We start from the raw sequence: 27,561 nt of genomic DNA, 5'->3' as shown, positions 1-27,561 counted from the left end.
GAGCAACTCGGGCTAACTCTTAGAGGTCATTCGATCGGCCAACGTAAATGGCAGTAAACTCCATACATCCTCTTTCTCTGAAGGTTTGCCAGCGCCAGTGTCTAGCATGTACTTGCATACCCGGTGTCATGATACTGTCTGCATTCTCAACATAACTAGATATCCCCTCTGCCGAACGCCTCTCTAACGTCTGCCCATTCACACTATTCATAGTACCTAAGGGTGTAACGGTTTTTTTTTTTTTTTTTTTTTTTTTTTTTTTTAAAAAAAAAAAAGATAAATATCATGACCCGTATCCCCAAATATCACCACCTTGATGGCACATTACAGCACCTACCAAATCCCACGCAGGGCTTCAAGCTGGTCTTTGGGGCGTCCAATCCCATCTGTCCTTACACATGAGAACCTTCAACACTTCCATTTGATATAGACTAGCTTCCTGACTTTCGTCAATTCTTTTGGTGGGTCAGCCCTCAAAACTCCGTTCTGTGACAATCGCAACTCTTTTCGTTCCTGCTTATCCGTAGTACGGAAAAGATAATTGCATGAAGCTTGGAAGATAATACAGCCTTGAAGAATTTGGAAACTCTTGCGTTAAACGGACCAACTCGAAAGGAGGTTTATTTTATGCCACCTCGACGTTCAGTGCTCGACATAATACTAGTCAATCCCGAAGTACAAACCCAGTATCAATGCTCTTCAAGTATTATGAGGTGTTCTACTTTAGTTCATTTCACGAACAAGCATTAGTTGTTCAGTTGCTTTCCAGTAGACGCTACAGTTCACACAAGCAAATGACACTAAAAGAAACTTCTTTGCTCGAATAATGTTCCTGTAATAATCCAACCTCTCTCCCGATCTCCTGTCGGTTTGAGCGAGAGAGACAAGCCCAGCAGCATCTTTCTCATCTGATGTGCGTCGACAAGCCAGGTGTACTCGGTACTCTGTCATTCAGGTAGCGCTATGTTGATGAAATCCTCTCTCATTCACTTCACTCACTTATTGATCACATAGTTGCCCGTATATGTATGCTGATGTCTGCTCATCGATCTCATCATCCTGACAGGGTACAAACAATACGCATCTCTCTTCTCATCCGCCCGAAACAGAAGCTTTTATGACAACAGCAACACCAAGGAAGCGAGGACAGACAGTAAGCGCAAAAACCACGCTTCACCAAAGAAGCAACCGACGCGCACAATACAATCGCCTTCCAAGACTTCCCTTCCCTTCTCTTGTTTCTTTCTTGTTTAATCATGCTTTCTCGTGCGATGCAAACTCCTGCTTCATTCAACAAGCAGGCTCAAAAACGCCCTATCAGTCAATCAATCAACCAATCAACCACCGTTAACGCCCCGCCTAGAAAGTGTGCTGTTCAGTTGCAAGCCAGACACCCGAATAATATACCAACTTGTATTTGAACCATCTTTTGTTTGAGATATGCATGTTTGCCATGGTTGATGCTCGTTGAAGTCATCATCAGCACGAACAAAAAAAAAGAATGACCATCTTTCTTCTTTCTTATACCGCTACCATATCTGAAGCCGGGTGAAAGGGAGAGCTACATCAAAGCCAACAGACAGAGGAAATAACTCGCTACCGAACAAAAGAAAGGCTGTGCGGCGTAGGCCATTCAAGGGTCGAAGTTGGTTCCGCCAAACATCTGGTCTTCAGTCGTGTTAGACTTAACGACACCGCTCATTCGATTCGCAGCTCGTTGGTCGGCCCCATGAACGTCTTCCCAATCATCTGTCCTCCGGCGATCCGCGACGTCGTCCATTTCATCATCCTCGTATCTGTTATAGTGACGATCGTGCATGTTCTCCTCAAGCGCGCTTTCGTCAACAAACGTAAAGCCTTGGAAATTGGCTTGTACCGAAGGTGAGAGCGGAGTGGACGTGGCATAGCCTCTGGCTAGCGCAGCTGCACGCTCATTGAGTGATCCATTGGCGTTGAGCGCATTCGTGAATTCGGGGTCAAAATATGACACATCGGTGTCACTCTTGAGCTGCGGCTTGAAAGGCGGTGTAATGAGCTTCTTGGAGAGCGCATCCCAGTCGATATCGGCGAAAAAGGCATGCCTCTTCAACTCCTCGGCATCGTCGGTAGCGCCCAGGCGGTGCTTGGGGTTTCGGTTTAGAAGTCCCTTTACGAAATTTCGGCCTTCCAAAGAAAGTGTGTCGCGCGGGAATCTAACCTTGCCAAAGGCGATGTTCTTGTACATCTGTTGCGTGTCTTCAGCATAAAATGGACTCCAGCCGCAGCACATCTCGAAAACGAGAACGCCCAGAGACCAAAAGTCGACCATCTTCGTGTAACCAGCCTCATCGAGAAGGACTTCGGGTGCTAGGTACTCGGTTGTACCACAGAAAGTGTTTGTGGTGTCGTTCTTCGTCAGATTGGCCTTGGAAAGACCGAAATCGCAGAGAGCGATGTGGCCATTGGCGTCCAGAAGGATGTTCTCCGGCTTGAGATCGCGGTACACAATGTCATTTTCGTGTAGGTGTTGGATCGCAAGGATGAGCTCCGCAATGTAGAACTTTGCGCGCTTCTCCTCGAACTTGCCATCCTTCTGCAAGTGCCAAAATAGCTCTCCACCTGACATGTAATCCGTCACAAGATAAAGATCCGATGGTGTTTGGAAGGAAAACTTCAGCCCCACAATAAAAGGCGAGTCGGACATGGCCGTACGGACCAAGATGTTGCGCTCGCCCACTGTATGTGCCACCTCTTTCTTCTGGACAATCACCTTCTTCGACAGGACCTTCATAGCATAGATCCGACCGGTGTCCTTCTTCCGAACCTGATACACCTGACCGAATGTGCCTTTTCCGATAAGTCGGAGAATCTGGAAGTCCTCGGGACCAAAATGCTTCTGTTCGGCTCTCTGGTAGTGCGCTTCGACGTAAAGTTCGCCCGTCGGCGCATTCTCGGCCATAGTGTCGGCATGGCCTTGCAGGGGAAACCAACCTCGAATTGGCTCGGCTTTGTTGGCCTGGAAGTCGACGTGTCCAAGAAACTCCTCACCAGATGGCCCTTGGCCATATACGGAGATGTCGACAAGCATGTCCGAGTCTACCACATCACTAGAGACTGGTCAGTATTCCAAGCATAACCCCACGTATCGAGTCACTTACAAAACGGCCTCAGCATCCCAGGTGGGATTAGTGAAAGACCGCCGAGATTGGGACGAGTTGCGCCTCCGAAACGTGTTGAAGTCAGTAAGACTTGTGTTGCTACTCTGCCGACTTCGCATGGGAATTGCCATCGGTCGGCCGGAGTCACTGCTTTGACGCTGAATAGGGATTCCGCCTGTCTGGACGGCTGCGATTGCGGCGTCATCGTCATTTTCAGCCGCACGGCGAGGGCCTGGCGAAATCAGCTCGCTTCGCTGAAAGACCACGACCACATATGGATCTCGGCACCTCCTCAAACCCCGTGCCTCTCCGACCTTGATTGTAAGCTTTCCCCTCGATGCTGGCGCTCCTCCAGAAGATGTGGAGGGTGTTGGTGTTTGGGATGCTGTGCGGTTATCCCTTTCAGTACTTCCTTCGCTGTTCGTCCTGCTCGTCTCCTCGGGCTGCTTTTCCTCGCTTTGCGACGGTTGGGTGGTCGAAAGCGCACGTGTCGGGGTAGAAGCACCGCTCTTTGTAGCAGTCACATCTGTTAGCTTCGTAAGATGCGCAACAGACGGAGACGGATAGGAAAGGTCTTCTGGTTCTCCAGAACTACCGCGCAACGAACTCGTGGAATTTGGGACATTGGGGGCAGGGCTAGCAGGATTTGACAGATGAGGTGCGGGTACGCTCGAATCATCAACTGTGGCCGTCAAGGGCGCCAGCAGCGACGACCTACGCGCAACACCGATTCCCCTCCCACCGTCCGGCACATTCATTTGATGAAGGCTGGCTGGTCGTGAGTTTGGAGGGGGAGTAGCATCTCTTGGCTTCTCACTGCCCGCGTCGCCCTTGAAGTTGCGCACCGATGACCGTTGCGACGTGGGAGGGGTTGGGTATGGGTGCATTTGGTCATCTGCTGGCGGTGTGACATCTGCCACGGGTCCCAAAGCCTCGTAAGCCAGGAGAAGTGATCCCTCGTCTCCCGAGACACTGTGTGTTTCCTGTTCAACGGCATTCAATGGGAGCCGAGGGGTGAGGCTAGCCCGAGGAGGTTCCTCGGTCTGAGGCGCAACGGCTTCGGAGGCAGCTGTGGTTTGCTCGTTCGCCTTAAAGGGCAGGAAGCGCGAAAAGGAGCTTTGGGAACGAACCTGGTTGAAATAGCTCATAATGCCCGGCAGCCGCTTGTCATGGAGATCAGGCTGCGGGGTTGCGACCCCTGAGCGTGGTGAGTCTAAGCCGATCTGGTCCGATCCGTCCTCCTCGGTTGCGGCAGGCCTGCTGCGCTTGTTAATATCTTCCATGATGATAGAAGTCTAGACAGTACACAAGATGACAGGAGTATTAAGCTTTGATGGGGCGAAAAAAAAATGCTGTGGGGGTGAGGGGAAACAGAGGTGAGGTCGGGTATGGTTTGGTATGTAGCGGAAAGAAACAAAAAAAGCAGTCGTTCGTGGTGGGAAATCCGCTAACTCATGATGGATAGTTGCGTGAAATTGAGTGGGCTGGGGGTAGTGAAGCCAGTGAGCTTGCCCCTGATGAGCTGTCCCGGGCGGAGGGGTGGATATACAGGGCATCGATGACGAGAGCAACCGGGGAATTATCTGGTTTGCTCAAAAGGGATCGTCCCAAAGCCAGAAGCCCAGAGAGACGCTTCCCTGTTCAGAGCCTGTTCAGAGTGCAAAAGCCAGTCAAAGCATCCGAGGCAACAAGGCAAAAGCGCCTGGAAACGACAAAACCCGTTGCTTTCTCGAGCCGAGAAAAAAAGAAAAAATACTAAAAAAACTAGAAAAAAAAATCCGTTTCAAACGAGCGAGGATGTAGACCAAAGTACCCTTGATGCTTGCCATGTGGGTTGCCGCCGATTAGGATGGGTGGGGTGCCTGGCCCTCGAGCCACAAGCAGGTCCACAACTATGTAGAGGCACACAGAGCGGGTACTTGCCCAGTTCCAAGGCCCCGAGAAGATCAGGTCGGACAGAAGGGGGGGAAGACCGGAAGGTTGGGCGGAAAAAGAAGATCAGGGCATTTCGTGGGCATCGTGGACATCAGTCAGCGAGTCAGACCACTCAGGATGTCAATCCTCGCTGTCTCTGTAACTCCAGTAACCTCAGGCTGTGCACCTATCACCACCGCAGACCCTCCAGCACCTGGCAGGACTCAGGAAACGTAACACAGCGGGTTTGCATTGCCAAAGGGGATGTTGATGCGGCATATCCGCACGCCGATGCACCTATGGTGTGCCAGTGTGCCAGAAGCCAGCACAAGAGAGTTTCCGGTAGGCGGGGCCCTACCCTAGGATTGGTCCCGCCCTGTCTGGACGGAGATCCGCTGATATATAGCGATGACGGCGCTAGCCTGACTCAACGTGATGCAAAGGGCTGTCCAGACGGTGACGGCCGGAACTCCAGCAGAGAAAGGGGGGGGGAGGACGTCGTGATGGAGCCATGAGCTGATGGACTTTGCGAGTTCTCGATGGTGGTGGAGAAGCAAAAGAAGGGGTGTTTCTGCCTGGCAGCACCATCAGGTATGACATCGAAAACTGGGTTTGGGGAAAGGGGGGAAAATCGATTTGCGACATCCAAATAACATCATTTGGGTGGCTGAGCATCAACTCGAGTCCGCTGACAACACCTTGACGTTACCACCGCAACGCCCACGCTGACTGCCTCGAATGGAGTGCATCCAGCTTTCATGCCGACTTTTGGACGGCGATGTTTGACAGCGCAGGTGTAGGTGCCCAGAACCTGGATCGGATCTCAGGGTCCTTGGAATAACACCTACACTACAATCACGGCAGAAACCCTTAAGTCTGGCCGTCGAGTAGATTGTGGCTAAAAGATGCTCGGGCTTCCAGAAGCCCAACGGAAGCCGGCAATGATAAGGGTAAAGTAGGGTGCCCTGATTGGAGCAAATGCGATTTGTAATTGGGACTTCCAGAGCAGTGGAACTCCAACGACAGGCATTGTGCAACGAAACGAGGGCCCAGAAGGGCATGGAAAGGTGCTTGGGAATACAGGATAGGTAGAAGGGCTCGGATGAGTGATAATCTCCATGCGTCCAACTCCTTGTGTACAGGAAAGCCGCACACTTACCTGGACGACATCATGGCCTGCGTTGCCCTCCTGAGCAGGTCGAAACCTCCGGCGCCGTGACCGTGACCGTGACCGTGGCCGTGGCCGTGACCGTGAGAACCGGCGGAGTGGCTAGCGGGCGCGGTCTGTCCGGCAGCACTTTCGGCGGGGCCTGACATGTTGCCTCTTGCTCCACGAGTAGCGAGCACTCAAAACGCCAGTTGCCAGGCTGGATGTGATGCGAATATGATATACAGGCCGCCTCGGACCGGGTCGTTGTCGATGGCTGCTATGTTGCTTTTCCTAGAGTACTGCCCGTGCGCGATCACAGTATCGTGTCGCTCGCGGGGCTCTCGTCCCGATCGTCGGTCGCGTCTGTGTTGGGAGATCGGCGCTGTCACGGCCGCTGCAGATGTTGCGGTCGCCGGGTATGTACACGGTATCTGACGTCGTCGCTTCGTGCAGGTGTTTGTGGAGAGTACCGATATGCCCCCGGGCGCGGGAGAGCTAAGTTATAAACGACTTCAGAGAAGGCGGCGGATAGTAATGTGCTGTCTATCAGACTCCGATGGTTGTGGTGGCAGCTAAAAAGGTCGCGGGGTAAGACGGGAGTCTAAAGCGTAGCGGGAGAGGGGCCTTCCATTCTGGGTGGGAGCAGCCCAGCATTAAGAATTCCACTTGCCGGTGCTAGTCGAAGGTGAAGGCACCGACCATGAAACCCGAACCGACGGCAACCTGAACGGGCTGCCCTGTATGAATGGAGGCTTCCACTTGTGCCCAAAAAGCACTGCTGCACACCTAAAGGGCTCCGCCCCGCGCTTCCTGATACAGATATGCTCGCCGTGCGCGCTGTCTCTTCTGTTTCGCCCTTGTCGTAACGAGTGAAAGGCGTTACTCACCCGAAGAGACAGTGCCAGAACTCAAGAAACCCACTCGGGCAGGCTGTCAAGAAGTGGGGCAGAAAATGACCTCCTAGCGGGCGGAGACGGGAGCGACCCTCGTTTTCGGGGTCAAGCCAACGTCGTCCAGTCAAAAGCGCGAGACAGGACGCTATGTATGTAAAAAGGTGAAAGGGCAGGTCCGACCCAACTCCTAGAACTGCTCGCCGAACGAGTCCGGGTGTTGGCCTGGGACCAGAGGCAGCGGGGTTCAAAACTCTCAGTCGACGAAGGCTTGTGACAGCCGCCCAGCAACACCTGTTTCAGTCTGGTACTTGTCCTCTCCTAACTCGTTGCTCAGTCCCGTTTTTCCGCGCTGCGTTTCAATCTATCACCACGGTCTGCAGGCTCCTCTTCCTCCTCTGTCCACGATCTTGCTTCGGTGGTTGGCAACTGAAGCACCGAAGAGGGAAAGATACTCCGTGTGGTCAACTCCGCGCAGGGTTAGGCAATGCGCTTGTGGAGTTTCACCGACCACACATCCACACGCATCACTCCAACCTCAAATTTGGCAGAATCTGCATCTGCTGCGCTGGAGAGGGACGAAGACAACTTGATCGGCCTCCGGGGTCAATGTGGTGAGAGATGCGATGTAGCTGTACATACCTCACGCACGTAGAAGTGCTCTGATAGGTAGAATGGCAAATTCGACACTGCACTGTGTACAAATCATAGGACCTACTTAGTACCAGCATGCAGTGGAAGCCCTGCAAATGGCATAGGATGGACAAAAGGGATTATACACAGTACAGCGTTGATGTTCCTTGGGAGGATAGGAACCAGGATGCAATGATAAAATCAGTGACGGGATCATGAACGTATCAAAGGCGGCCTCAAAACATTCGTTGGTTATTGACAGGGGAAATTAAACATGTTGGCCGCCGGACACGTATAAAAAAAAAAGGATTGTCGATTCTGCCCCCCTTGCATGTCCCAGTTGAAGTTGTAAGGGTTTGAGATACGTACCACAGATCGAGAGGCAAGCTACAAGGGGGCACGTCATAAAGAGGAAGATGGCGGGTTTGAAATTATTCCCTACCGCCGCGTTAGCATCACCGCTTCTATGACCGCTTTGGGGGCTTGAAGACAACGTAACTTCAAGAAATACCGCCTGTCAACCCAACATCATGAGAACCAATGAACAAAGTTCGCAACTCGCCCTCTCTGATTGCAACATAGTTCCACCGCCTCGATTCATATTCGGCACGTTCGGGTGTCTCTGACCCTCGCGGATGACGGCAGATGAGACACAGGTCAAGAGGCATCGCATCCATCACGCGCTGGTCCTGCCACGAGCTCAGTGAAGCATGGACTTTATTTAGGCGCCGTCTAGTCTGTTAACAGCGAAATTCTTATCGACTAGGTAACTTGCGATCTCCCCGAGGAACAACCGTAAAAAAAAACTATAGTACTGTTACCTAGATTCTGGAAAGCGGTGTTGCGTCAAGACGAATGTCAAAAAGGTCGTCAAGGTACTTAACAGTCTCAGCTGTCGCGCTACAATAGGATATGTGAGTGGTTGATAAAGGATGCTATGCGGCATAAGGGTCGTGCCTGCTATTCATGCTTCGCGCATCCAGTTTCTCGGCTATACTCACCGTCCAATAAGTCTAAATGTACTTGGGGGAAGCGCAGAAGTGAAGACATGGCGCTTGTCGGGACAGATCTTGGATCTAGTCTCCAGGGCCTGACCATGTGGACAGATATGCCCTCAAACTCAGCGTGTCTTCCTCCTACCTCTTCAGTGTCGTACTTCCGCGGAGAGAGTTCTCCTATGCTACAAGCATGCTTGCTGAGTTCAGACAAGTCAGCTGTCGGCCGCGTTCAGACTACACCTACCTAGGTACCTGTCAGGGTATCAGGTAATGGACGGATATGTACATGACAGAGAAAGAGAAAAAAAATAGAAAAAAAGATTCAGGCAACACCTCACTCAGTTGATGACACGTAAGTAGGGAAATCTACTTGAAATTCCTTCTCCCCCATTGTCATAAAGCGTCGTACATGCTGCTTGGCCAACTCCGACATGGCATAACCGCAAGCTCTGACGGTCAAACAACAAGTTCCTCTCCAGCGTGGATTCAACAACGCGATGAATTTAAGATCGTTTCTGAGAACTGAAGCCGGATCGAAGCCTCCATCCAACCACTTTGCTAGGTGGCATAGGAGCAGGCACTCCATCGACCCAACCGGCTCCTGCATCGGCCCTTAGAGGTAGGTATAGTGTCATTGTATCATACCTCAAGTTGCATTGCTTATCAAGCCGCCCCTCGCGAGGCAAATAATTATACCTGTATCTACCTCGAGGTAAAACCCCGATCTTGGTCTGATAAAATAGCAGTCAGTTATACTGATTTCATTTGCTCAATTTTTGGGGATTAGTAAACCATCTTCACCATTCGTGATACACGTACTACTTGCCTTGTTTTGCATTTTATAGCTTGCCTCTTGCATCTTCCCATTTAGGATGTTACATAAGACCCTGTAGGGTTGTTAGTATGTAGGCGTGGGTCAGATGAACCACAGAAATAGGATAGATGCATACCTACATACCTAATCCCCTATCATATCTCTCTCTATAAGCCAGTTTGTCACTCGGCTGTCTGTGCAGTTCATTTCTTCCAAGGGTCACCTCCAGGTAATGAGTGGTCAGAAGGAATGATCAGGATTCAAGAAGCGGTTAGCCGCGCATTCGGACAGTGTGCTCCCGCATTGCAATAACAATCACTTGCATGTGATATTTGTGTCCCATGAATTCGGGATGCTAAGACAACTTTATGACTAGAGGTAGGTGTGACCATGTTCGATCTCTCCTCTACCTGGGGGTAGAGATGTTCTAGACCTGAAGTGCAGAAGTTTGTTATACATGTGCTTGCGAAGACATGCGGCTCTTTATGCCTAGATGTACTTGATCCTGGAGAGTGTATATACTACTCTTTAACCTTGATGGATCTGAGTGCCTATGTAACTTCTCCTGCTAGGTGCTTCCAAAACACAAACAGAGTAATCCTTTTCCATCCCTCAGTGCTCCTGTGATACCTAGGTAGGCCTGTATCACCTGAAATCACCACCAAGGCTACCTTTAATCCTGGTCATTAACTCCTTCAGACGCTTCTCTACTGCAGGTGTGTTATGTCCTGGGTATTGCCTATGATGGGGAGGACAAGGCATAAGAGGGTCTCTGAAGTTGGCTGTTGTTGGAAGGGAATCACGTGTTAGAATCTATGCTAGTAGCAATCATCATGGAAACGTGTTCGTGCGTTGGACACCAGAAGAACGACCACTGGCCGTCAACCGGATTTTGACCAGGAGATAGATGTATTTGGGAACAGTGATGGTAGGAAGAGATGGTGGTAGTGGGTTGACTGGTTGGATCATTGCGACTGAAAAAAGAGCAGATTGGACATTTCTACTTACTTGAGCTAAATCTCTGATCACTTAGTCTTATCTTGAGCATATCATAGTCGTCCCTAAACTTTTTGGTATTCCATGTAACTGCAGCGCTGCTGTTACCGTTGCCGATGCTATTGTTGGCGGGAATCGTAGCCGCAGCCGAATCGGGCATCAACTCGTCTGAGTTCATCTTCGAAGCTTATGATTATAAACTAGAAGTTTTTCCAAAGGATAACAAACTCGAGGTCTTGGGTGACTTTACGAAGAATGAGTCTTATGGAGAGGGCTTGATGAAAATGGTCGTTGCGGAGAATGTCCATTGTATCTGTTAAAGGTCGAGGTCGTTGCAGGAAGGTATTTACAAGGATAAGGCAAGTGGGGATAAACCTGTGACAGAAGAGAGGAAGGAACAAACAAAGGCCACCAACCCCATCAAACTTGCTCTGCGGTAACTGTCAACTTTGCATGCTGCAGGGAAAAATACGATTCGACACATAGCGTCTATCGCAGTTTGTTATTGTATGTTGAGATAGAAAAGCGTTTGACCACAGACTTCAAGAATTGAGCACTATGGTCACCAAGTCAATATCTAGATGTTAATCTGGGAATGTGGCATCTCCAGCTTGTCAACGACGTGAGGTCAAGGTGTTGAGGTCCGTGCACAAGTGCTGGTGATCTTAGTCTGAAAGCCCCACTTTCTGGTACCCTGTTCAAGCTGCCTGTGGTGGGTGCAATTGCTGCATTGAGCAGCGAACTGCGCAAGCACCGACCACATCCCTGAAGCTGTTTTAACTTGTCTTTGTTCCCGAACAAAACTTTATCCATCAACTCGATTACGGGTGTTGCTGGTTTTGACATTCAATCCATTGCTGTTCATATATTCTTACATGGATCATCAATCTCGACCCTGAGGTACACAGCCTTTGCACATTATCCACCTACTTCATACTACTCGGTACAGCGCCTCCCACGATGGGGAAGAACGACAGTGTCCCTGACGCCTGGGATGATGATTGGGAATCTTTGGCGGATCGTGCGGCTAAAGAAGCACCATCGCCTGAACCAGAGAAGGAAGTTAAAATGACGAAAGCAGAAAGATTAGCTATGCACGTCGAGGCACAGCGAAAGCTATGGGAAGCAGCGTAGGACACCCCTCCATTGATATTCCGTCTCCCTACGGACAACGGGCCTTGTTAACTCGCTGCTCAGGGAATCGGAAAAGGAGATCAATTTTCTCGCGGCAACCAGCTCGGTGCCTTTGACTACACCTTTCAAGCCAGCCATGAAGGTTCTCAGCCGCAGACCGGTAATCGCAAAAAGAGATCCGGTAACTGGACTAGAGCGGTCAACTCAACAGGACGACGAAGACGAAGACGAGAGTAAGAACAAGAAGCAAGAGACACCAGAAGAAATTCGGATGCGCCAACAACGAGAACTGGAGGAGAAGCAACGGCGATACGATGAGGCACGGGCGAAGATCTTTGGAGAATCCAGTCCTTCCTCTGGATTGTCAACACCTGGAAGCGTTACGCCGCCAAAAGAAACCGACAGGACCGACAGGGCCCGCAGCGACAGACCGAACCACAGACGGGGAAGAGGACGTGGAGGTATGCATCGTACCGACAGCCGGCCGGAAAGCCAGACTCGCCGCCTACCGCTCAACCCGCAATCAACTCCCAGAGAGCTGTTCGACCCAAACTATTCGACGAAGCCAGGCTCAACCAGCCAGAGGCGGTCGGCAGAGGACTCTCCGAACGTGAGCAAATCAAATTCTCGACGGGATGAAGATCAAGCTATTCGGGCACCGAGAGGTCCAGACAGCAGTGGAAGAGGAGGATTTGGATTCGCTCGCCGTGGAGGCTAAGCTGGATGACCTCTATTATTCATATTGACGATCCCCCGATAGGTCTCTGACTGGTGTGCGGCGCTCTACCATCCTCCGCCAATCTTCCCCGCAAGCTGGACGACTCTCTCAGTATCAGTCATCTTCTTCTCCTTGCCGACGTCACTGACAACCTCCCGATAGCTTGTGTACGCCAATCTTTCCAGTTGTATCCCCGTCAATGTTGACCAGTGGGTCAAGACATTTCGGATATGCGAAGGGGAAATGCCATCAACAACCAGATCCAAACTCTCATCCTGGGCTCTTGAGCCTGACTCGTCTCCCGAGAAGTACGCTTCATCGACTTCTTTCTGCCACTCCTTCTGCTCCTGGGGTCCTGGTTTTACAGCGAGACCCTTCCGATCAACTACCACTTGGTCATCTACCTTGATCTGGCCACCTCCATTGGTACAGCCGCCTGGGCAAGCCATTACCTCAACATAGCCATAGTCCAAACCGCTGGCTTTGCCTGCCGGTCTCTTGGCGCTACCAAATGGCTTTCCGCCAGGCATTCGGGATGCTTTTGCGGGTTTCAGCTTGCGGACCAAGTTCTGAATATTTCGGAAACCATAATACCGCGCTGCCTTGAACATAACCTCGCCCGCTTCCGCGGTCAACTTGTATTCAACAACGTCGGCGTTCCTCCCTGGTACTGTCTGTATCTGTGAGCCCGGATTCTTCGCTTGCAAGTGGCGAAGGATGAAGTGCATGTTACCGCCGGATGTGCCAGCTTCACGTGACTGTTGACGGTGACCGGGTCGAAATAGGAAGTCGTGTATTAATTGGTCTGGAAATCGGGGGGTTTGGGGCGGCATCGAGGCCGACAGACTGAAAAAGTCATAGCCTCTGGATGCGGCAAGCATGAGGACCTCCTTGCTTGTGATAACACAGTCGACGTCCCGTACTCCTCTGCCCGGCTTGCCATCCCCAGCCCAGACAGCATCTGTCAACTCTTCACGACTAGCCTCGAGCTTCTTGTCGAAACATGGCATCACAGCCAAATGCCATATCCTCTCGGGTGCGATATCAAGGATTCGACTGAGGGATGTTTTCAAAAGGGTGCCCATGAGGGCCTGGGGTGATTTTACTCGAGAAAGATGCGGTAGTACGTAGGGGTGTGTCTTTTCCGCATAGCATACCCAACCAGGGCACGAAGCAGTGAGAACTGGTGTAGCAGCTTTGTCAGACGGCGCTATCAAGCCTCCAAGGACTTCGTCAGACCCAAGGACAAGAGTTGCCTCCCGCGCCGTGTTTGTGTCCACCACCCACGTGAACTTGTTCCCCCATTTTCCACCTCTTGCTAGACCCTGTTCACCCAAGAAAAGCTGTTCGATCATCCGGTCAGCTTGCTGCTCTGTAACACCGTTGCCGCATGCTGCAGCCAAACTGGCTCTGCTCTGAGGAGAGACACTGGCAACGTATAGCTTCGCGTCGCTGTTTTCCAGGCCTTCGACCGAGTACTTTCCGTTCGCATCAGGTCCTACCAGCTTCAAAGCCGGGGCGGAGTCCAGCATGTTGAGAACCTCATTGTGACTTTGTAGACTGACTAGTACCGCCTCGGCGGACGTTACGCAGCCAGAGCAGGCGAGACAGTCGGTAAGCAAGATTTCAGCCGGCGGAGCATTGCTCTTGGCTTCTGGTTGCTGGCCGTCAAGTATAACCTCCACTTCGAGGGAGGAGTTGACGTCGCCTGCGGACGGCGCGGCGGTCGGCAAAGTCTCGATGGGCTTGATGCAGGCTACGCCCGGGCTGATGAAGTCGTTAAGGTCGTCAACGGAGAGAATCGCGGACATGATTATTCATGGATTATCAGGCTAAGCGCCTGATGATCGTAGGCGCGAAGGTCAACGGTTGGGTTTTGATAGGATCGGTGGATATCGTCGAGAAATATCGTTCGTGTTGGCAGTGATTCGAAAGTCAAGTGTGCTGGGTTGCTAAGTCGTGCTCTTACAAATCGATGCAGTTGCAAGTGCCCCACTGAACCCAGAAACCCACGGACGCTTTGCTAGAGGTTTCTCTCTTTCTGTCTGTCTTTGTTTTTACTGTCAAGGACTGCGATCGTCTAAAGAGATGAGCAGGAATCAGATCCGTTCAAGTCTATGCTATAGTTTGTTTCTTTCCGAAGAAGTTTTGCTGCAGATGGCGACAGTCAGAAGCTGCTGCGGTTACTGCTTTGAAATTGACATTTCCTCGAGGCTTGATTGGACTGTGCAGGGGGGTTAATGCGACATCGGCTTTTGCTCAGTGGCGGTTTTAGTTTCTGTCGCTACATTACACCTCTGCATGGATATAACTTGTTAGCTTGGTACGTTGGCGCTACAAGAAACAGGGACCAGATAGCAGCCAAGTGGGCTGTTTCTTGTGGGAAGATTAAGGTTCTTTGCCACCACCAAAAACCACGCTAACAAGTTAAATCCATGCAGAGGTGTACTTGCAGTGTCCACTGTCCCGTGCGACGCTTCGGAGTTCCGCCGGACACCTTCCCCACTCCCCCCCGTTGGAAAGCCGACATGTAATCGACTCCAGTCACTCGTCTTTGATGCCTGCATCACAATTTCACGAAGAAATGTTGAATCGGAAAACTGATCAAAGCAGTAAGTTCGGCGCGCCCAAAAGAGGTCGGGCTATTCGGACAAATTTTAGATCAGGCTGTGGTTAAGTGAATACAATGGTTGGACGGAAAGCTGGGAATAGTACCTGGAAAGTATCTGATACACTACTTGGGGGGGTTTTGCATGGGAAGGTACAATTCAATACTGGTTTGTTTGTTAGTTTGGTTCTTCGGCCATGGCTTAAACAGGGGAGATTTGAAGCTCTTATTAGCCTTCAGAGAGAGAGAAGCTGGCCTCCGTTTGAAGCGTCATGGGACAATAGCCAGATTTGAGAACGTCACATAAACCTTCTTGAGCCTCTCTCCGTTTTCTTCCAAGGCTTTCATAAACCCAAATGATAGAAGATAGCAATCCCCTATGGCTTAGGTTGGTTGTCTTCGGCATAAGCATTTCCGCTAGATCTGCCAGATCTTAGCCGCGCAGGGATCGTCCGGCAGGCGCAAGGTTACTTATCAGCAATCGCAGTCGTTATCGATGACGTAGTACCCTCAATTGATGATCGGCTACCGCACGCAGTGACAGGTACCTACCTTTCACGTTTTCCATGGTGTGGTGCTAGCCGTTCGTGCCTGGGTTACTGGAGCTCCAATTCGTCATTGGGGACGGTAATATTTACTTTATAAGAACCAACGTGACGGTGTCTGCTTGTGAAACTTCTTTCCTTTTGCGTAGCCGTATCTTGCCTCAGGACAACGATTCTCCCTTCCATAACAGCAGCAAACTGATTTATTCAACTCTCACTTGGACCGAGATCCTTAGACATCCACATTCATCATCACTCAATACCGAATCTCTTCATCAGCAACCATGGGAAACGATGTAAGTGAAGGGAAAACCTCCAGTGATCCCAACATTCCCGTGGTATGTTCTGACCGTCTCTACTTGTAGTCCATTTCAACATACGCGTTTGCGAGTCTGGGCTGGCTCTCCCTCCAAGCAGTGCCGCTCATCGTTTGGCCGACCTTCATCAGCTCGATGCTCACAGAGAACGGCGGACATGCTCATGCTCCTGCCGTGGTAAACGTCGTAGAGACATACTTTGCCCGATACCTCGGTTTCTCCCAATTGACCATCGGCCTCCTCATCGTCACCCTATCCGGTGCTCTACCACTCACCACCAACGTGACCTGTAAGTTTCCACCTACCTACTACCTTTCACTCATTCTGGGCCCTGAAAACACACACTGACACCTGCATTCTTTACAGCCCCAAACGACCCCAACTCCCCCTACGCCAACGCTGTCGTCTTCATCTCGATGTTCTACCACACCATCGGCGCCGCCTACGGCTACAGCCGCTACACCAGCAGCGGCGGCCACGTCGGCTACCTGCTCGGCTTCACCGGCAGTGCCATCATGTCCGCATACGCCCTCTGGCTCTTTATGTTTGCTGGCGAGCAAGGCAAGGTCAATGCTACGACTGGTGCCGACAAGAGGACGAGCAACTTCCCCTTCAAGAACGCTGAAGCTGAGAAGAGGTTTGATGGTGATAAGAAGAGGGTCACTCGTAAGGAGATCTAGGCGCTGAATTTGTGCTCTAAGTCCTGCCGCGTGTGAGTGTGGGAAAGGGGTTATGTCTTTCTTTTTGTTTGAAAGGAAAACGGTTCCTTACCTAGTAGTCAATTTGTATTCCCGGAGTTTGGTGAGATTTCAGGGACTACTTTTTTTGGTTTGAGTTGTATTCACCAACCTTTGACTGTGTACTTTATGTCGTTTTGATCACTTGGCGCAGCATTGCGGTTATATAACACGTCAAGGGTTTTGGTTCAATAACTACCAAAACATGTGCTGTGCAGAGTCCTGGCTGATGTTCACATTCATTCCTCGTCACTCCACGCTCAAGATGCCAGTATACTGCTGTGCTTGAGATGTCCACACGTTATTTCCAGCGAGGAACAAACGTTGGCTACGAGCAGATGCATCCTGCTTCACCAGCGACAAGCAGGCACATGGATTGATACTGTAAAAAGCTGTCGAACCTATAATACCCTTTTACCCACAAGTAATCCATAACCCATAACCATGCTCAATTGTATTCCCGTTACTCCATACACCCCAGATTATTAAATAATGCTCGTCATGGTTTCTCGAACAAAAACGAAAGAAGTGGATGGATAAAAGCCAAGCAGCCGCTGTAGGATTGCACACTCATCGGCGGAGTGTAACAAGGCGTCAAGCAATGCCTTGTTATTCCTTTTTGAAGGCCAGGTCACGGCTTATGCGAGTGTAACAAGGCCTTCCAAAACCCTTGACGCATAAGGGTAACAGACGGTGTGGTTTGAAGCATTTGCCCGGTACGGCGCCTAAGCCCTAGCAGCACCGAATCGGCATCTATTCCTCCACAGTGAGTCTGGCGGCCTCGGCTGTATCGTCCTCACCAACTGTCCCGTTTGCCACAGCTTTTTCCGGTAGCTGAACGTCCGCCATACCTTTTAACACGGCTTGACGGCGTGCGTGCCAGGCCTGTTCGCTGCGTACGACCTGATCGAGCAGGATTTCCTTTTCAAGCCACTCCTGCTTGTACAGCTCTTCCCAGAGTTTGCAGTCCTTGCGCAGCTTCTCGCCTTCCGCTTCTACCAACTTGACTTGTAGTCGACACAGCTTCATCAACCTGTCGAGCGGCATGTCGAGTTCCTTGGTAGTGAAACCGTGCTCTTCGGTCAAAGGCGTAAAATCAGCCCCGTCGTCTCCGCCGCTAGCATCGTCAACTGAGTCGTCTTGTCCGGCCGCATGAGAATCCGGCCTTCGGATTATGATCTTCACTTTGGCTGACTTTCCAGCCGGACCGCCCCCTGCTTGCATACTCTTGGGCACCGGGTCAGAAGGTCGTAGAGCTTCGGTCTCGTGGACTGTCCGCATATGTTTGGCTAGGGCATCGGAACGTGTAAAAGCGCGGTCGCATTCTGGTACGTCACGTAAGTATTAGAAGGCCATCCATCTTCCAACTGCCAAAGGAGGGCGGCTTACCTGGCAAATAACAGTAAAATGGCTTTTCCCTAGTGTGAGATCGCATGTGCGCCTTGAGCGCATAGCCGCTGGCATGCGGTAAGCTCTTCCTACTACACCCAATCCATTCGCACGTGTACTTCTTCTGTCGACCTTCGATGTGCGAGTTGTGAATGTGTTCAACGAGCCTATCCATATTTCCCAGATCCCCAACTTTGCAGCCTTCCCAAGCACAGACAGTGACTTGTTCCTGGAAGTCATCTTCGTCTTGTCGCGCATTAATTGGCGAACTCGGGATGTCGCCATCGGTATCGGAGGAGACATCGGACATGCCGTCTGGAAAGTCTGGGTCTGCCTCGGGCTCCTGGATAACAGCCGATGAGGCTGTCGACCCGGTGGTAACTTTGATACGCTTTGTTGGGGGCTCCTCTGGTTCGTCGACGGCTTCTGGCACCTCGTCCGCGAAAATCTCTTCCTCGTCGGACGACGCCATTGATGACAGCGGCGAGTCATCCGCAGGAGAGTGTTCTCTAGTCATTGTAGCTGAATGATTCGTGTATAGAAGATTGGGTTGTTCTGTTTCTCAATGTGTACGCCCGTTCAAACAAGGCGGAAATGTTCAAGAAGGAGAGATGTGGTGATAATGCGCCGTAGTTGCGGACGACAGTTGGCGATGGTGGTGAATGGCGTCGCGCCACGAGTTGATGTCGGATATCGTTTCGTAACGGGGTCCGTGTAAAATTGTTACCGTGTGGCCCTGATCTGCTCTGGGTTTTGTTTAAGGTAGGATGTTCGAAGTTCGAGTGAAGAGTCGAGCGGGAGGGATTTGAGGTGAACTGTTGAATCGAAGAAGCAGCTGTGTCTACTGTGTATGTAGGTAAGAATTCGGACCTTCCTCATTTTCCCCAGGTTTGTCGACGCGGAGCTGCCCCGTCCACGGCTGGGTAATGGGTCCCCCCGTGCGCCTGCTGGTGCCGTCGGCCGCATCTTTCAGAAGGGCGATGTCGCGCCAGGGTGACCGTTATCAGCAAAGTGGAAGCGCAACCTGCGACAGCTGGCGGCCGCCTGAGCTGGCTGGCTTGGAGGTCAGGCCCCATCCCTGCCTGGGCTCCCACCGAGCCCCAGATTTTCGTCCGTTTCAGTGTGGTGTATGGGGGCAATCGCCTCCCTGCCTCCCTCTGTTTCATGATCTCTCTGGGGCTTCATGACCAGCTCATCTCAAGCAAGTGCGTCATCCCATTCGCTAGTTGCCTGACTGATGCCCCCACTACAGCATAAGACGCCTAGTGTACAGGCGCGAGAAGCGCCTAGACCCGGCCGCTGTGGCAGTTTTTGTCAACCCCTCCCCCGCTAGAACTCGGGGCTGTTTGAGCGCACTTGCATATCTATCCTGCACTCGTCCACCGCGTCAACGCGATTTCCATCTCCCTCCCGCTTCCACCGTCTTCGCGTCTGCTTTGTGCTACTCGAGTTCTTCCCGAAACTAAGCCCGCTTTTTCTTATACACATCTTACACAATGACCGTCTCTACCAAGGTCTTCTCCCTCGAGGGGAAAGGTCTGAAGCTCGACACCGCCGAGGACCTCGAGGCCCATATTGCCCCCCTCCGGGCCATGGACGATGTCGAGGAAGTCCGCCTTTTGGGAAACACTTTGGGCGTCGGCGCTTGCAAGTTGCTTGGTGAGGTTCTCGCCACCAAGAAGACTCTTCGTGTATGTCTAGCTGTTCTCAAGTGCATATATGGGCCTCGGCGCATTACGAAGAAGGGACGGCGGCTAACCACCTGTTGCCTTTTAGGTTGCCAACTTTGCCGATATTTTCACCGGCCGTCTGCTCAACGAGATCCCCGAGGCCCTTTCCTCGCTCCTCACCTCCATCCTTAACCTCCCCAAGCTGAACACGATAAACCTCAACGACAATGCATTCGGCCTCAACACCCAGGCGCCCCTTGTTGCCTTCCTCGCCGCACACGTCCCTCTCCAGCACCTGTATCTGAACAACAACGGCCTGGGTCCCCATGCCGGTATTTTGATTGCCGACGCTCTGTCCGAACTCCACGCCAAGAAGGAAGAAGCGCGCAAGCAGGGACAGGATGTTCCCTACCTCGAGACCGTCATTTGTGGCCGTAACCGTCTGGAGAACGGCAGTATGACCGCGTGGGCTAAGACTTTCAGACTCCATAACAAGGTTAAGCAGATTAAGATGGTCCAAAACGGTATTCGGCAAGAGGGTATATCCCATCTGCTGAGCGAGGGTCTTAACCACGCTTCTCAGCTCCAGATTCTCGATCTCCAGGACAACACCTTCACCCTCAAGGGCGCTAAGGCTCTTGCGAAGGTGACCCCCGGCTGGACTGAGCTCATCGAACTTGGCATCGGTGACTCTCTCCTTTCTGCCAAGGGCGGTATCCTTTTGTCGGAGGCGCTTCTGAAGGGAAAGAACAAGAAGCTCGAGATCCTGCGCCTCCAGTACAATGAGATTACCGCCCGTGGCATTAAGGGTCTGGCTCTGGCCGCTGAGGAGGCTCTTCCTGCCTTGAAGAAGATCGAACTCAACGGCAACAAGTTCACCGAGGACGATGAGGCCATTATCGCTTTGCAAGATCTTCTCGAGGAGCGCAAGGAGCGGTTTGGTGGCGATGTTGTCGCCGAGGACGAGTGGGGTCTTGACAGCCTGAGCGACCTTGAGGAGGAAGATGAGGAGGAAGAAGAAGAAGAGGAGGAGGAGGAGGAGGAAGTCGAAGAGAGGGCAGAGAAGCTCATCAAGGAAGCCGAGGCGGCTCAGGAAGAGCCAGTTGTTCAGGTCAAGGACAAGGAGGTTGATGAGCTTGCTCAGAAACTGGCTAAGACCGAACTCTAAGCATGTCTTTAACGTGCTTGGACAATTCAACTCAACTGGAACAGTGCGCAACGAAGAACTCTCTTTTCTTCATGGAGACGAATACAGACGATACCCAAGATAAGCGACGACGGGAGTTTGGGGATATGATTATAGATTAGATATTGTCCTGTATCGTGTTGGATGCCCTTTCATTGCGCCGTCATCATGTTTTGGCACGTCCTTGTCTGTAAATTTCAGGGGTTTGACACAGCGACTGGGCCGCTCAACTGTAAATCACCTACCCTTTGGATGAGGTGGTGTAAACATTACATGTTTGTAACGACTGCATTGACACGGCTTTATTCCTTACGATAACTGGCAAGAAATGGCCTTGGCTTGATTCCTGGGATTTATGGTGGCTCAGCGGTTTTCTGTTTGGTCATGTCACTTTCCAATGACCTGTCGGAATGGGCAGCTCAGCGTGTCACGCCATAAAAGTCACCCCATCACCTGGCCCCTGAGGGGGCTTGTTCCTGTCGCCAGATTGAGTATTGATGTCGCCTCGGTGTAGGTTTGGGTCACAATGGATATATAGATGCTCTACAGGCCGATGGTGTGGGAAAAAAAAAGTCATCCATAACAAGTGGAAGTTTACATCGACTGCTGTTTGACTGGCGTCTATTTTGCCTCATCATCACCTACACACATACGCAAACACATACACACCATTGACAGGGGTGACACACCAGTCCTCATCATATACAAGAACAGTCACTTTGCCAAATCACCGCCCATATCACACGATAAGCCATAGAAATATACAGACAGCAATGGAAGGCTCCTGGCCATTATTCGAAACCACCGACTCCATCATCGAAGTCCTCTGGGACATCGCCCTCGCTGTTTTCGTTATCCGCGTCTCCTTCTACTATTTCCTCCTCACCTTCCTCACCAGCCTACTCCTCGGCTACATTGCCTATGCTGAACTCATACCCATCACCACCTTCGCTCACTTTCTCTCCTCCTCTGGCCCCGACCACAACAACCGCATTCTCTGCTTGACCATCCTCCTAACCATCACCTCAGCAATATGGGCTCACCTTGTCCTCCGCCACTATGAGGTACCCCGCGTCGCCTATTTAAGGTTAGCCATCTGCTCCATGGCGCTGGCATTCATGGTCTCGGCTGAGATGGTGGTGGCTTTTGTGCTGTATGAGGAAGGGTATGGAGGGTGGATGTGGGAGGAGATGAAGAGCGTGGCAGGCATGGCTTGGGGAGGTTGGATGGTGATGTACGCAGTGATGCCAGTGTTGCTCATGAGGGCGGAGAAGAGGATGGAGGAGAAGATGGATGATAGAACAGGAGGGCTGCGGCTGCGGCTTGGGTATTATGGAGGTAAGACGGTACTGCATAAGTTGTAAGTGGTTACTCTCTCTGATGTTCCTTTGGGTACTGGTTGGTTCGGTTCTTTGCAAATGGTACCTCTAAGGATTGAGGCTGATGAGTATGTGCCTATCTCTACAGACCGACTATCAACGAGGAGAAGGCGGTGATGTAGTGGGCCACACCATTGGCAAGTAGAGGCTGGGAGGTGTTGGCACGGAGTCTACAAGTATTGGAGGTTGGGTGGTTGATGAACTTTATGAATATTGAGAATCGTTGGAATGATTGGGAAGCGATGAAGCTATTTCCTCGTCAACAAAAGGGTCATTATGCAATCCTGTAGTGGGCTGGGGATAGGTTACGTCGTGTAGACGAGAATTTAACCCCTAACAGAGTAGTGTCTCTCACATTCAATTGCCGCGCACCTGGAGGGAGCGTTGGGCATGACGTGGAGGGAGCGTTGGGCATGACGTGGAGGGATATTCAGAGCTATCGCCCTGTTCCACCAAATGCTAATGTCGCTGGAATGTTGCACTTTAGGTATGCATGATAGCACCGTGTATTACATATGTGAGTTTTAAATCGGTATCAGGAATTCATAAGGAGGGTTTAAGATCAGGGCACTTTCACCAAGATAGCCTTTTTTTCCTCTTCGATGACTTTGACAGGTATGGACGGTACTACAGACCTCTAATATTCCGTTTCCTGGCGAAACGTTGAACCATCCTCAAGGGATACACCACTTATAATCACGTCGACTCGTCTGTTTCTTTATTGTGCGCGGTCCTCCGCTTCCTTGACATTTACTGTAGTAAATAGTGTCATGCTCTGAAGGTGATGAGATGGGACACTGAAGGATCAGCCACTTCTGCCACTTCCGACACCGTCTTGAAAGCATTCTCGCCAGCCCGAAGAATCTTAAGCATGGACATGAGACAAGGGCTGGAAGCACCCGAGTCCACATTCCAATGCCTCGCGGTTGTGTCTTATTTGGCGACGTGATGTATCGCGAAGTCAAGGACATTCATCAAGATTTCTCAATATACTTGACTGTTGGAAATCAGGTTGAGTTGAGCTATAAAACTCCCAGGTAGGAAGCATTGTTGATGTGCCCAATGTCGACTTGTGCTACTGTTTGGGGAGATCTTTTCACGGTTCAATAGAAATCATGTTGTCTTCTTTCATAACCTGCGTCATCCCTCTGCTGGTGATATCAACGCCAGCAGCAGCTGCGACTAGCCAGTTCCAGATTCAATCTGCTGGGAACACGACAGTGTCTTCATATCGCAATGCCGTTTACTTTACGAACTGGTAGGTTATCAACGATCAGAAACTTCAGGACGGGCATACTAACTAACCATCACAGGGGTATCTACGGTGCCAACTTCCAGCCTCAACAGCTTCCTGCTTCACAAATAACCCACGTGCTATATTCTTTCGCAGATATCAAACCAGACGGGCAGGTGTAGGTCTCACAGTCCTGACGATATAGACTTTGAAAGGGCACTGACACCTAGCAGAGTATCTTCGGACACTTACGCAGACCTTGAGAAACATTATCCTGGCGACTCGTGGAGTGAACCGGGCGAGAATGTCTACGGCTGCGTCAAGCAAATGTACCTTCTGAAGAAGAGGAACAGGAATATGAAAGTCCTCCTTTCCATAGGAGGATGGACGTAATCACCCAAGTTCCCACCAGTCGCCGCCACTGAGGAAGGACGACGAAGGTTTGCTTCTTCCGCCGTGAAGCTTGTACAAGGTGAGTGAGCTCCAGAGAACTTCTATCCCGAGGATGAGAAGAAAAAATCTAATCCAGCCCTTCAGATTGGGGCTTCGATGGCCTCGATATCGATTGGGAATATCCGACAAATGCACGCGAGGCACAAGACTTTGTCCTCCTTCTCCGGGCCTGCCGACAAGCCCTTGATGACTATGCCCGGCAATACGCCCCTGGCTATCACTTCCTCATCACCATCGCCGCACCCGCCGGACCTCAGCACTACGGCGTCATGGACCTTCCCGGCATGAACCCGTACATTGACTCCTGGCATCTGATGGCGTACGACTACACCGGCTCGTGGGATTCCACCACGGGCCACCAGGCCAACCTCCTCCCCAGTCCCAAGAATCTTCTCACAACCAGATTTAACACCGATCAAGCCGTCCGCGACTTCGTCCGCCGCGGCATCCCAGCCAACAAGATTGTTCTCGGCCTGCCACTATACGGCCGCTCGTTCGAAGACACTGACGGACTGGGTAAGCCGTACAGTGGCATCGGCGCCGGCACGTTGGAGCCAGGGACCTGGGTTTACAGAGACCTTCCACGCCCCGGAGCGAAGGAGGAGTACGACAATCTGGCCAAGGCCACTTATAGCTACGACGCATCGTCGCGCGAGCTCATTACGTATGACAATGTCCTGAGCGCTCTGGTGAAGACGAAGTACATCTTCCTTAGGGGACTGGGTGGTGCGGTGTTCTGGGAGGCAAGCGGTGACAAGGCTGGTGCGAAGAGCTTGATTGGAACGTTGGCGACTCAGATGAAGAGGCTGGATCAGACGAAGAATCTGTTGGCGTATCCCGCTAGTAGGTATGCTAATATTCGGGCTGGTGTGCCAGAATCCTGAGGATGTTGTGATGTGGAAGGCTTGGTTGAGACCTGGATCGTGTCGAGCTATGCGCTTGGTTGTTTCATTTGAATGTATTGCTGGGTATCACTTGCTCTTGATTCAACTTGAATTCGAAATGTTCTTTACTCAGCCGAATCTGCAGAGTGTTGGAAGATATCTATTCTCTTGGGTTCTGTTATATAAGCTCTGAGAAATACCGGATTTCCATTAAGGCATACGCCTGCTAGGTCACTTGTCTTGGATTTTCTTGATATGTGTTCGAAGTTGCCCCTAAAAAAAGGGCACGATTCCCTGATATTGCTGTTGGACAAGGAGAACACTTGTGAGCTGGCAAGCAGGTGGCGACTTGGAATTCGAAAGCTTGTCTAGATTTTGGGAAACTTTGCGATTGTGAGCTTCAAAACCTTGAGCGGAAACAATGACAAAAAAGAAACTTGGATGTTTCACACTTTTTCTTTCCGATCGTATGACAGTACGACTATAGTGGGTGCTGTAGCATGCTACCCCTTCGCCTCGCTAACATCTATGTCCGTGCTCAGCTAGGTAACAGTCTGGTTTCACCATGAACAGGCTGTTATTACTCTACGTCTCAGAGATTTGGATCTTTACCTTGCCACCAGTGATCCAAGACCTTCACGGAGGCACAAGACTCCCAGAATAGTAGAAACGACTATGCCAAGACGGAAGGTTCAAGGCGTGCGCAGAAGCGGGAGGCTTTCCTCCCGGTTCTGGATGGCCGTCAACAACCCCTTGCTCGTCCCAACTTCTCTACCTTGCCACATGAGGTACCAGGATGTTTGGATCCAGATCTCACCTGTATCTGACTATCCAAGTTGTTTCTTGTGCTCCCCCTACGCTACGCTGGTGCTCGAGCTATCCTGAGACAGTGACCCCTCTCCGGTGCTTCTACTTTCATGGCAAGCCATGTGCATTCTGGAAGGATAGTGCCGGTGATATACGTCGTGGAACAGGCCTAGATTCGTATATCCATCTTCTTTTCTGTCCGACTTGTTGTGGTTATGCGCTCTCTTTCTTATATCCCCCAACTTTGACACTTCAATCCATGCTCTAGTGTCTAATTTCTTTTGTTCAGTCGTCTCTTTCTCTTTCTCACCCGAGTGCTTGCACTCCGTTCTTCGTTACTACCTGACAGTTTGCTTTGCCGTTCGTTTCATTATACCCATTTGATTCTCTTGGAACTTCCCGTTTGGATCAAGTTCGCGTCCCGATCACGAGTTGACACGAAGGACAAGTCATAATGCAGTACTCGGCCAGAAACCTTGCGGCCTGTCTCCTGGCCATCTGTATTCACGACACGCTCGCCACGCAACCAGCTATTCCAGTTCAAGACTCCAGTGTGAACAGCGAAACGACTGTTCCCATTGCGACATCTGCTCTCGGTGCCAGTGTTGCTCCCGGCACCACAATCCCGGCAGAGGTTGTGGCCAGCAGCCAGGAAAGCATTCAGTCTTTGACATCCATCGCTACCCCCGCTGCCTCAGAGGCTTCCGCAGGCGAATTGCGACCTCTTTCAGGCCTTGCTTCGTCGGTATGTTGGACCTGATGCCCGTTCAAGAGAGAATCGCAACTGACTTCTTATAGGCGGTGGATGGGGCAGCTACTCTGGCTAGCACAACCAGTGAGCTTATCCCTCTTGTCTCACAGATTTCAACGACTGCCGAAATCTCTGAGGTGTCTCCGGTTCAGTCCACTGAAGTGACTTCAGCTGCTATATCAACCGCTGAGTTGTCGAGCCTTGAAGCCTCAAGCACTGCCGTTGCCGAGGACCCAGCTTCCACAAACTCTGTTGCACTCGAGACAACAACCGAGAACTCAGCTTTCCCAAGCTCTGTTGCACTCGAGACAACAACGACTAAGGCATTTGCGACCGAGACAGCCGGAACCGAAACAGCTGGTGCGGACACGACATCGACCACAGCCAGCAACGGATTCCTCACCTCAGTTATTACCGAGTCTTCAGCCAGTGCTAGTTCCGCCACCGCAGATACCTCCAGAGCTGCGATAACCTCCCGCCCACCCGGCTTCTTCCCCATCACAAACAGCACTACTCCAGCAGCCAGCGTAGTCGGCGGAGGGAAGCCACACGGAACTGGTGCTGCCCATCAATCGCTGGTCACCGGAATTTCGAAAAGTCCTTCTAGTTCTGGCGGTGTTCATTTCGGCAATTCGACACAGACTTCTGGGTTATCAACTGCAGCTCCAGCCAGCAGAGGCGGTTCAGGTAGTAGCCTCACTACTCTGACCACCGTCTCGGATGGCATGACTCAGACGCTGGTGACAGCTATAACATCACAAACGTCAGGAGTTGCTCAGAATGCGTCGACTACCGCGACTACTCGATCAAATTCAGGAGCCGGGCGGCCCATAGATTTGATGGGTGGTGCTGCTTTGATCGCTGGTGCGGGGAGCGTGCTGGGGATGCTGTTGCTTTGAGCAGGCGATCAGCGTAATCTCAGGTAGCGTTATGATTTAGTAGCAAATGTAAAAGAAACATTGTCAATCTTTGGATGCTAAGTTTTGAGAAAAGCGCGGCATGTTACATAGAGTACTGACACGCAAAGGCGTAATGTCAGGGTTTGAACTGCTAGAAGTGCAAGTGCCCGGATGCAAGTTGTTTACCACTAGAACCAGATTGAGAGGTTCAGAGGTTGCCCCTTTCCTCCTTCCACAGCCGGAGGCGAACGGGCGATGTTCTGGTGAGTTTAGTCTAGGGTTAGGGTTAGATCAACCACCCTTCGCAATTCCCGAGGC

At 51.3% G+C, this 27,561-nt stretch overlaps 10 protein-coding genes across 10 annotated transcripts; 6 read left to right on the top strand and 4 right to left on the bottom strand.

The window, feature by feature from the left end:
• Positions 1–1,633: 1,633 nt before the first annotated feature.
• NEUTE1DRAFT_142490 (serine/threonine-protein kinase sck1) lies at positions 1,634–6,368 on the bottom strand (the record flags this gene model as incomplete). Its single annotated transcript, XM_009857950.1, has 3 exons — positions 1,634–3,086; positions 3,138–4,394; positions 6,211–6,368. The coding sequence occupies 3 exons, from the start codon at positions 6,366–6,368 to the stop codon at positions 1,634–1,636; spliced, it is 2,868 nt and encodes a 955-aa protein (XP_009856252.1).
• A 3,636-nt stretch (positions 6,369–10,004) lies between these two features.
• Positions 10,005–10,777, bottom strand: NEUTE1DRAFT_72420 (uncharacterized protein; the record flags this gene model as incomplete). Its single annotated transcript, XM_009857949.1, has 2 exons — positions 10,005–10,318; positions 10,545–10,777. The coding sequence occupies 2 exons, from the start codon at positions 10,708–10,710 to the stop codon at positions 10,182–10,184; spliced, it is 303 nt and encodes a 100-aa protein (XP_009856251.1).
• Positions 10,778–11,364: 587 nt separating this feature from the next.
• Positions 11,365–12,280, top strand: NEUTE1DRAFT_133234 (uncharacterized protein; the record flags this gene model as incomplete). The annotated part of the gene is made up of 3 exons (XM_009857948.1): positions 11,365–11,662; positions 11,730–12,013; positions 12,072–12,280. The coding sequence occupies 3 exons, from the start codon at positions 11,493–11,495 to the stop codon at positions 12,278–12,280; spliced, it is 663 nt and encodes a 220-aa protein (XP_009856250.1).
• Positions 12,281–12,401: 121 nt separating this feature from the next.
• On the bottom strand, positions 12,402–14,195 carry NEUTE1DRAFT_91105 (uncharacterized protein; the record flags this gene model as incomplete). The annotated part of the gene is made up of 1 exon (XM_009857947.1): positions 12,402–14,195. One exon carries the CDS (start codon positions 14,193–14,195, stop codon positions 12,450–12,452), a length of 1,746 nt encoding a protein of 581 aa, XP_009856249.1.
• Positions 14,196–15,821: 1,626 nt separating this feature from the next.
• NEUTE1DRAFT_142486 (uncharacterized protein) lies at positions 15,822–16,534 on the top strand (the record flags this gene model as incomplete). The annotated part of the gene is made up of 3 exons (XM_009857946.1): positions 15,822–15,833; positions 15,903–16,143; positions 16,221–16,534. The coding sequence occupies 3 exons, from the start codon at positions 15,822–15,824 to the stop codon at positions 16,532–16,534; spliced, it is 567 nt and encodes a 188-aa protein (XP_009856248.1).
• An 810-nt stretch (positions 16,535–17,344) lies between these two features.
• On the bottom strand, positions 17,345–18,497 carry NEUTE1DRAFT_126086 (uncharacterized protein; the record flags this gene model as incomplete). The annotated part of the gene is made up of 2 exons (XM_009857945.1): positions 17,345–17,916; positions 17,981–18,497. The coding sequence occupies 2 exons, from the start codon at positions 18,495–18,497 to the stop codon at positions 17,345–17,347; spliced, it is 1,089 nt and encodes a 362-aa protein (XP_009856247.1).
• An 895-nt stretch (positions 18,498–19,392) lies between these two features.
• On the top strand, positions 19,393–21,194 carry NEUTE1DRAFT_72406 (uncharacterized protein; the record flags this gene model as incomplete). The annotated part of the gene is made up of 2 exons (XM_009857944.1): positions 19,393–19,671; positions 19,757–21,194. 2 exons carry the CDS (start codon positions 19,477–19,479, stop codon positions 20,816–20,818), a joined length of 1,257 nt encoding a protein of 418 aa, XP_009856246.1.
• Positions 21,195–21,426: 232 nt separating this feature from the next.
• Positions 21,427–22,755, top strand: NEUTE1DRAFT_118860 (uncharacterized protein; the record flags this gene model as incomplete). Its single annotated transcript, XM_009857943.1, has 2 exons — positions 21,427–22,196; positions 22,304–22,755. 2 exons carry the CDS (start codon positions 21,610–21,612, stop codon positions 22,335–22,337), a joined length of 621 nt encoding a protein of 206 aa, XP_009856245.1.
• A 575-nt stretch (positions 22,756–23,330) lies between these two features.
• Positions 23,331–24,786, top strand: NEUTE1DRAFT_105586 (chitinase 1 precursor; the record flags this gene model as incomplete). Its single annotated transcript, XM_009857942.1, has 5 exons — positions 23,331–23,473; positions 23,529–23,627; positions 23,665–23,812; positions 23,852–23,921; positions 23,987–24,786. The coding sequence occupies 5 exons, from the start codon at positions 23,331–23,333 to the stop codon at positions 24,784–24,786; spliced, it is 1,260 nt and encodes a 419-aa protein (XP_009856244.1).
• Positions 24,787–26,011: 1,225 nt separating this feature from the next.
• On the top strand, positions 26,012–27,243 carry NEUTE1DRAFT_91094 (uncharacterized protein; the record flags this gene model as incomplete). The annotated part of the gene is made up of 2 exons (XM_009857941.1): positions 26,012–26,338; positions 26,392–27,243. 2 exons carry the CDS (start codon positions 26,048–26,050, stop codon positions 27,241–27,243), a joined length of 1,143 nt encoding a protein of 380 aa, XP_009856243.1.
• Positions 27,244–27,561: the final 318 nt, after the last annotated feature.

The sequence above is a fragment of the Neurospora tetrasperma genome, assembly GCF_000213175.1.
Source record: "Neurospora tetrasperma FGSC 2508 unplaced genomic scaffold NEUTE1scaffold_81, whole genome shotgun sequence".
NCBI lineage: Eukaryota > Fungi > Ascomycota > Sordariomycetes > Sordariales > Sordariaceae > Neurospora > Neurospora tetrasperma.
The sequence above is the reverse complement of the archived record's forward strand: the minus strand, read 5'-3'. Positions and strand labels throughout refer to the sequence as shown.